The 9,545-nt window shown below is 40.1% G+C and overlaps 1 protein-coding gene across 2 annotated transcripts; it reads left to right on the plus strand.

The window, feature by feature from the left end:
• The first annotated feature begins 2,280 nt into the window (after positions 1 to 2,280).
• Positions 2,281 to 9,523, plus strand: fan1 (FANCD2 and FANCI associated nuclease 1). Of its 2 annotated transcripts, XM_079247269.1 has the most exons (13): positions 2,281 to 3,405; positions 3,504 to 3,644; positions 3,853 to 4,054; positions 4,134 to 4,367; positions 4,463 to 4,594; positions 4,697 to 4,805; positions 4,900 to 5,019; positions 5,446 to 5,610; positions 5,696 to 5,858; positions 5,936 to 6,039; positions 7,874 to 8,068; positions 8,251 to 8,379; positions 8,500 to 9,523. In XM_079247269.1, the coding sequence occupies exons 1-13, from the start codon at positions 2,292 to 2,294 to the stop codon at positions 8,635 to 8,637; spliced, it is 2,946 nt and encodes a 981-aa protein (XP_079103395.1). In that variant the 5' UTR covers positions 2,281 to 2,291; the 3' UTR covers positions 8,638 to 9,523. The 2 variants fall into 2 exon arrangements, with proteins under 2 accessions (XP_079103395.1, XP_079103396.1); XM_079247270.1 differs by lacking the exons at positions 5,936 to 6,039; positions 7,874 to 8,068.
• Positions 9,524 to 9,545: the final 22 nt, after the last annotated feature.

The following is a 9,545-nucleotide window of genomic DNA, read 5'->3' on the forward strand; positions in this document are numbered from 1 at the left end:
AGTTAGTGGGGTGGTCATTTTCATAACCCAGAAAACCTGTCCTCTCCAGAAACCCGGGTTATTCATCATTATTTGATATTTGAATATAATGTTCAAAAGGATATTATTCCAGGACTAATGCACAACAGTCCTGTGAAATGTCTTTTGCACTTTAATTATTTTATAATGCTTGACTAGTTTAAGAAGTTAAGCAACACTGAGAAAAACTCTTGTAGTAAAAAGAACAAACAAACAAACACACACACACACACACACACACACACACACAAAAAGAACAGATCACTAAATTTTAGTCATTTAAACTAATTATTGTGATACATAAAGCATTGTGTTAATATGCATTGTAGGACTATATTATCACTTTTCAAACAATGGTAAATGCTTGAGATTGTCACTGCATGGAAAATTAAGGCTGGGTTACTTATAATTAAATCATAACTAACAAACCAGGTATTCTTGACAATAGTCAGCTGATTGATTATAAAAATTTAAGTTATCTCTGTCCCTGCAATTACCCCACAAACATCAAAGAAAAACAGTAACTAATCCTAACAAAGAATATTAATAAAATTTTCTAATTAGATAAAATCTACTTTTATTATTTTTAGCTGGATTTTAATAAGAACTTCTGATTTTCAGCTTCATCAAATCCATTCTCATCTGTGCGATTATTTCTAACGCTGGCATTCCAGTAATAAAGGGTTTATAATTAGTTTAGTACTGGGTGTGCTGAAGCTAACACAGCGAGGAGTGGCTTCCTATTAACCCAGGCAAAGCACGTCACACCCACATCTGAAAAGCAGCATCTGTGTTTTTGGCTAAAAACAAACTGCGGTTTGAGCCTCGCCTTTTGGGTAAAGGTTAAATCCTCTTTAAAGTATTAAATGTGTCGAATCAGTATTGATCAGATAATGCAGCTGAAATTATGGCATCCTCCGTGTAAAAACCTGTAATCCATGAGTACAGCTTTAATCATGACCTCTCCATGGTGCTGAACAGGCAATTAAAACAATGTGGCTCATTAAGGACTTGAATTGAGGTTCTGTAATGCCATTTTCTTGCATCTGCCCTGCCCTTCCGTTGTTTTGGATACTATCTTTATTAAGACATTACGCCTAACATTTGCCGCAGCTGCAGGGGTGGTTGTTGTGGTGGTTCCCCACAAGTGGACGCCGCATTTCCATCTGCCTGACGATAGGATAATCGGGCATATGGTTTGTTGTGCTCGCAGTGATGGACTCCCGGCACACTGAAACCACTTCTTGGTTTTTCCATATAAACCGAGTATATTATTCTACTGCTGCTGCAATTCACATCGACCTTGATTTGAAGCTTCGAGACTGCACCATGCTGACATCCAGCTACTGGGCTGGCGTACCACAGAAGCACCACCAGCTTCGTTTTCAGCTCTGTTACCGCAAACTGAATAGGCCTACTTGCAGCAACATTTTACATTTTACTTTCTATGCATAGATACTTCTGCGTGCCACTTACCGACATCAGTCTTATTGGGGGGCTCTTTAGAAGATGCCGTGTTGAACAGATCAGATTCCTACCCGGAATGGGGGTTTTTGTTGAAAAAAAGCCGCACAGCAGCCCAGGAACCTGTGTAAAAAAAAACCTTCATCATGTGGTCTCTTCCAGCATATGACACTATGCATAAAAAAAGATATGTATAAAGTTTATCTTGCTTAAAATAAATCTGTTTGAATATAAAGAAATGATTTCTTTATTTTAATATAATTATCAAGAAATAATGAAAGATGTACATTAACAGTAAGCATATTTTATGGTACTGACCTTGTTATTTAGTTTTTTTTAAATTATTATTTATGTATGTATTTATTTATTTTTATTTAATCCCAAACTATTTATTTATAACTAGATTTATGACGGTTTTACTTCAAGTGTAAAAGTTTAACGTTTTGTAATTATCGATGTATCTGGGATCGATTGGGCTAGAATATTGAACACGGCGCTCTGTTGGTTATGTCTGAGCAGCGGGATTGTTGTGGAGCATTGAAACCGGGTGTTTGCTAGTTTTAGCACGTTTGACAGTTTGTATATTTTCATTCTTCTACCTGCTTGTGTTATTTCGTGAATGTGTAAAGTGCTAAAAGCTGCGCGTTGTTGTCAAAGTACTTTATTTTGTATTTATTTTAGCCATGTTAGTATTCATTAAGCTAACCACGGTCGGCATTTGCAGCCATTTCCACACTATCTAGTATGTAACAAAGACGAAGCTTTGTGAAACGTAGCTCTTATTGAGTAGCACCACTAACGCTGGCAACATGACAGAAAGAAATGACGAAGGCAAACTCAAGCAAAGGTTATCATTGCCAAAAAAGAAGAAGAAAGCCCATGTCAAAGCTGGGACATCTGCTGTCACCAAAACTCCAATCACGTCGTTCTTCAGCAGCCAGCCTCCACCTAAACTGGCGTGTCCCTTGTGTGGCCAGTTAGTACCAAGATTCAGTATCAATGAGCACATTGATTTGCAATGCCAGAACTTTGAGAGGAGAGACAGCATTGTCGCCTCAGGAAGTAGTGTTATGCCAAACACCCACATGTCACCGAAAAACAACCTCCCTAAGTCCCCAGAGCTGGATCAAAAAGTTCAAGAGGAGGGGAAAGAGTCCAAGACAAGTCCATATTTTAAGAAGAATAACTCTGAACAGATACCACGAGAGATAAGCAGCAAGAGTGTGGTCAGGACCATTGACCTTGGAAGTCTGGCCTCCAAGTTATCCAGAAGATATCAGAAATCACCTCAGTCGAAACCCATAGAAGATACAAATGCACCCAAGAAGACAGATCCTTCTGAGATATTCTGTAGCTCCCAGAAGGAAAATGTTCTCAATCAGATAATGGGGGGAAAAAATGAGTGTGTTAAAATGATAAAGGCCAGTGTGGACATTCCAGCATCAGTGTATCCACTGAGCTCCGAACAGGGACATAATCCTGAACTCAAAAAACCTAAAGAAAGTACAACCCAAACAGTGGATTTTCCAAAGTTACAATCTTCTCCCTCCAAAAGAAAAAATGAAATGACTTCCAGTGTTGGCTCGTCTGGCATTTACAAGAAAGCAAAGTATGAGGTGGGCGATAGGAAACTGGGGGAGATGTCTTCTGAGATGGCTCAAACTGACTGGCATAAAAGTGAGGCATCATCTTCAAATTGTAGCTCGTCTTTGAGTTCACAGGAGTCCCAAGCACAAAGAATTGCAGGTATTGGTGCTGACTCAGTCCCGGAGTCTTATACTGAGAGCACTCAACCCTCATCGCTTCCCTACTACCTTCGTAACTTCCAAACTGTACTGCACGCTGTGCTGGAGAATGAGGACGACAAGGAATTGTTCAACCAGGAAGATATGTCGCTTGTACATGCATTTGAAAAGCTATCAAGTATGTTAAAATCTTTTCTCAGTGATGCCATGAAAGTAACTTGGAAATGTTAACAGTAATCCAACACCTTATTGTTAATACTTTTTTTTCTGTTAAAGTAAAGGGGCAGAAGCTGTATGTCAGGCTTTTTCAGAGAAAACTGAAATGGCTCCAAGTAAATAAACTGGACTATGAAGAGATCTGCAAAGATCTAGGACCTGTTGCACAGGAACTAGTTCAAAGTGGTTTTCTGCAGACAGGTAAGTCATTCATAACAATACAGCTTCTTGAGTGTGACTTTTGTATTACTGTTGATAATTACCCTGTTAATCTTCACATTCATTAAATGTGTTTCTTCCAACCCTTATTCTAGCTAAGGCAAATGTGATTAAATGGGGTGGGGGAGTCAAAAGTCTGATTTTAATTTTTGTCATTACTTCTATCATGTGGTGTTTGTGCATCTTAAAGAAAAGGATCTTGAGGATCTTGGGGAGGCTCTGGATCTCCTACCTGCCCCAGAACTAAAGGCTCTTGCAAAGACTTTCCATCTGGGCAGTTCTGGGACTCAAAAACAGCATTTGGTGGATGGGCTTCTCCAACTGAGCAAGCAAAAGTCTTTCTTCACTCTGTCTTCTGCTCAAAACAACATTGGGAATGTTATCCTCAAACGGTGAGGTTATCATTTGCACTAACTTCCACATAATTGCTTAGATGTCGGTGATGAGCTCATTCTTTTTCTTTCTTTAAAGAGCAAAGCAGTTTGCAGGTTCCTGTGTGCGCCTGTCTCGTGGCCCACGGGCTGTGTTTTCCCGCATCCTTCTTCTCTTCTCTTTGACGGATACTATGGATGAGGAGGAGATGGCATCTGGTGGACAGAACCAGCTTTTTACCATCCTGCTAGTAAACTCAGGACGTCTTGCCTTCCCAGATTACACAGTCCAGCGAGTGGCCAAGGTGTTTCGGGATAGAGAAGATCTTATCAGGTTAAGTTTTGGCATTTTTAAAAAAAATAGCTTTCGTATTTTATTCAGATAGAGTAAGCAAGGTTAAATCCTCATGACAACTTGCATCACACTAGATATGAAGCTTCCATGAGAGCCCTTCTGGAGGTTACCTCAGCTATGCAGACTGGTCAGTGGGAACTGGCCCTAGACCTTTACAGTGCTGCCAAAAGCACTTGGCAGGAGCTGAGGAAAAACCATGACCTCAGGTCAGGACCACATAAATCTACTTATTTGCTTCTGTACTGCTGCAATGGATATCATCAGTCTATCGTAGCTGTTTAAGATTGACATTGTCATTTGTTTTGTAGGCACCAGGAAGAGCTGCCTGTCTTCCTGCGCAGCTTCTCGACAGGATGGGCATACACCCGCATTTTATCCAGAGGAGTGGAGATTTTGCAAAGGCTACGTTGCTATGAGGTCTAATGAAATATCCTCACTCAGCCACACGAATTTAAGGGTTTGTGAATTTCACAATGATAAAGATGCCATTTTATTTACTTTTATATTGCAGGAGGCAGTCGAAGAGCTGCAGTCCTTACTGCAGCAGTCTATTTACTGTCCTGACAGCCGTGGTCGATGGTGGGACAGACTGGCACTGAACCTTCACCAGCACCTCAAAAAACCTGAACAAGTCAGTATTTGCATTTACATGTTAGATCCTGCAATTTTGTCCAATTAGTCATAAGCTGCATTTTAAGAGATTCCTGAAAAAAATGGGCAACATATGCTCTAAAGCAGCTGCTTCTATTTTACACCGTAGTTAATGGACTGTAAGCAGGTGCTGTTTTCACACGATTTGAATACTGCGGTTTAAACGATAATGCAGTGAATGTATGGAATTTTATTGGCTAATGAGTCATTTTGCACTTCATTCACACACACCCTCATCATGGCAAACACACAATGAAATGCATATGATGCTGCCTTCAAGTTAAAGGTGATCGATGTAGCTGTTGAAGCTATTTCCTCACTGCTGAGGATCTCTGATTGACTACAGATTGTTTTTCTGTACTTTTAGTAATATTTGTTTTTAATCTGTGTTTTTTTTTACATACAGGCCATCTGTGCTATCAAAGATGGGATGACAGACCCACAGGTACGCACAGGACATAAACTTTCCCTCCATCAGAGAGCTGTTAGGATGAAAGAGTCTGCCAGCTGCAAGAAGTACCGCCTACAACTTAGAGAACTGCCCACTGTCCAAGTACAAGATGTTAACCATGTGAGTTTTGCAAGGTGGGAAAAATAACTCAGGTGCATACAGAATAAGAGTATTTATTAATCTATGCTCATAATTCCCCTGGCAGGTGACCATTCGAGGGCAGCTATTTCCTCACGAGGGTGGCATGGGAAAATCAAGGTTTCTTTTACAAAAACATGAAGATGGGGAAGAGTCTGCTCATGAAACCGTAATATGCTCCGTGGAGGAACTCTCTTTAGCACATTACCGGCAACAAGGCTTTGACCAAGGTAAATTTCTTTTCTTCTACTATTAAAAAAGTCTACCCACTTATCGCAGAAACAATTTGTTTGCATGTATGTATCAGGGATTCATGGAGAAGGCTCAACATTCTCAACCTTGTTTGGTCTTTTGATGTGGGATATCATTTTCATGGAGGGTATTTCAGATGTCTTCCGAAATCCATACCAGGTAAAAGCTAAATCCTAAGTTTTGTTATTTACAAACACACACAAACACACACACACACACACATATATATATATATATATATATATATATATATATATATATATATATATATATATATATATATATATATATATATATATATACAGTGCTCAAAAAAATAAAAGGGAACGCTTAAACAACACAATGTAACTCCAAGTCAACAACACTTCTGTGAAATGGAACTGTCCACTTAGGAAGCAACACTGATTGACAATCAATTTCACATGCTGTTGTGCAAATGGAATAGACAACAGGTGGAAATTACTGGCAATTAGCAAGACACACCCAATAAAGGAGTGGTTCTGCAGGTGGTGACCACAGACCACTTCTCAGTTCCGATGCTTTCAGCCTGATGTTTTGGTCACTTTTGAACGCTGGCGGTGCTTTCACTCTAGTGGTAGCATGAGATGGAGTCTACAACCCACACAAGTGGCTCAGGTAGTGCAGCTCATCCAGGATGGCACGTCAATGCCAGCTGTGGCGAGAAGGGTTGCTGTGTCTGTCAGCGTAGTGTCCAGAGCATGGAGGCGCTACCAGGAGACATGCCAGTACATCAGGAGACATGGAGGAGGCCGTGGGAGGGCAACAACCCAGCAGCAGGACCGCTACCTCCTTCTTTGTGCAAGAAGGAACAGGAGGAGCACTGCCAGAGCCCTGCAAAATGAGCTCCAGCAGGCCACAAATGTGAATGTGTCTTCTCTAAGTCAGAAACAGACTCCATGAGGGTGGTATGAGGGCCCGACATCCACAGGTGGAGGTTGTATTTACAGCCAACACCGTGCAGGATGTTTGGCATTTGCCAGAGAACACCAAGATTGGCAAATTCACCACTGGTGCCCTGTGCTCTTCACAGATGAAAGCAGGTTCACACTGAGCACATGTGACAGAGTCTGGAGAGCAGCATCCTCCAGCATGATCAGCAGTGGGTCAGTAATGATGCGGGGTGGCATTTCTTTGGAGGGCCGCACAGCCCTCCATGTGCTCGCCAGAGGTAGCCTGACTGCCATTAGGTACCGAGATGAGATCCTCAGACCCCTTCTGGGACCATATGCTGGTGCGGTTGGTCCTGGGTTCCTCCTAATGAAAGACAATGCTAGACCTCATGTGGCTGGAGTGTGTCAGCAGTTCCTGCAACACGAAGGCATTGATGTTATGGACTGGTCCGCCCGTTCCCCAGACCTGAATCCAGTTGAGCACATCTGGGACATCATGTCTCGCTCCATCCACCAATGCCAAGTTTCACCACAGACTGTCCAGGAGTTGGGGGATGTTTTAGTCCAGGTCTTGGAGGAGATCCCTCAGGAGAGCATCCACCACCTCATCAGGAGCATGCCCAGGCATTGTAGGGAGGTCATACAGGCACGCGGAGGCCACACATACTACTTAGCCTCATTTTGACTTGTTTCAAGGACATTACATCAAAGTTGGATCATCCTGTAGTGTGTTTTTCCACTTTCAATTTGAGTATAACTCCAAATCCAGTCCTCCATGGGTTGATAAATTTGATTTTCATTGATAATTTTTGTGTGATTTTGTTATCACATTCAACTATGGAAAGAACAAAGTATTGAATAAAAATATTTCATTCATTCAGATCTAAAAGTTGTTACTTTAGTGTTCCCATTTATTTTTTTGAGCAGCGTGTATATATGTGTGTATATATATATATATATATATATATATATATATATATATATATATATATATATATATATATATATATATATGCATACATACATATTTGTGTGTGACTGCTAAAAATGCAACTCCTTTTGTCCCTGCCACACACACACAGATGTGCCCACTGGATCTCTACACAGACTGTTTCTACGAGAATAGAAAAGAAGCGATTGCAACACGCATTCAGTTACTTAGGGAAGCATCTACACAAACTCTGTGTGACATGTTGGAAAATGTCTGGAACTCCCAGGAGGATAAAGTGTGCTCACTGGTCAGCTGGGAACGCTTCTCATCCCTTCAACAGGCGCAGGTTTCTACTGTCATTCTTAAATATGGACATTTAGAATTAAAAGATGTGATGTTTTCATATTGTATAGATGTGATTAAAGATAACATTAGTTATGTTACAATAAATCACCGTATTAGTTACTTTCTATTTTTTGGCAATAACATGTACTGCTGACAACCGTGTTTATATTCTGATATTTGCAGTCTCTTGTTGTATGCCTGGGTGGAACTTTCTTAGCTGGAATAGTAGACCGAATGGCAAAAGACTACAGACACTGCCGTGGAGGCTTGCCAGATCTCGTGGTGTGGAACACCTTGAACAACACCTACAAGGTGAGAATCTGAACCCAGAGAGAGTAGAGATCTTTATTTCTTTCTGTAAATTCTGTTTACTTTGGTTTCTGATCACTATTTGAAATGTTAAATACTGAATAAACTGTCCTTTCATTGTAGCTGGTGGAAGTGAAGGGGCCCAATGACCGACTGTCCCACAAACAGCAAATTTGGCTGGATGAACTGCAAAAACTGGGGGCTGATGTGGAGGTGTGTCATGTGACAGCTGTTGGAGCCAGAGGAGCTCGCCTGGAGTAATAGGAGCAAGAAATGTCTGATTATCAGCAAAGACTCATCAGTCAGCCAGAACTGAAGTACCATAAAACTAAAGAGAAAGCTTCCTGGAGAAAAGAATCTCAATCAGATAAGTTTAGTTCGGACCACAGCTGTGAGGATTATTTATACAGTAGTTTAAAAAAATTGTTAATATCTTGATCTCAAATACCTGGTGCCTTTAGACACAAAAAGAAGTACAATATGAGATAAAGATCAGAGTTTGCTTACCGACAGTAGAAATAAATGCATGAACTATGATGAATCCAACCACCAAACAAACTTTATTGGCATTTCCTTTTTCCTTGGTAACACAAAATGAACAGGATTTTTGGTTACCAAGCAACAGAAGCTCACATTTACTTGAATGTGTACTTTACTTGCATTACAGTTCTAAGAGTCTGTTATGCAACTAATTTGTGTTATAATGAGCTTATAAATATACAGTTGTTTAACTATCCATTAATGTATTTAAAACAGTTGGTACCAATAAAATTTTAATTGGATTATTACAGAATAAAAGAGAAAGAAAGCAGGTCCTGAACCAGACAACTTTAAACCTTATAACAAAATTTCTCAGGTTAAAGAGTACTGTACTTTACCTCCAACTCAAAAACAGTTTATTACTACGATAAGCTCATTTTGTGTGTTTGTGAGAATGGGAAAGATATGATTAGACCTAAAATCAACAAATTTGATTTTTTAAACTGATTTTCCTACAAGTAACACTACACACCATCAAAAGTAGCCTGTTGAGATAACTGTAAATGGTGAATACATTTTGCAAAAATATGACTGACTGTGAATTTATCATCAGGTTACAGGACAATTTAATGTTGATTTATGGTTTTTCACCATAAACATTTTATAGCAAAGCTCTTGGACTGGATCAT

Source organism: Telmatherina bonti, assembly GCF_933228915.1.
Source record: "Telmatherina bonti genome assembly, chromosome: 2".
NCBI classification, from domain to species: Eukaryota; Metazoa; Chordata; class Actinopteri; order Atheriniformes; family Telmatherinidae; genus Telmatherina; species Telmatherina bonti.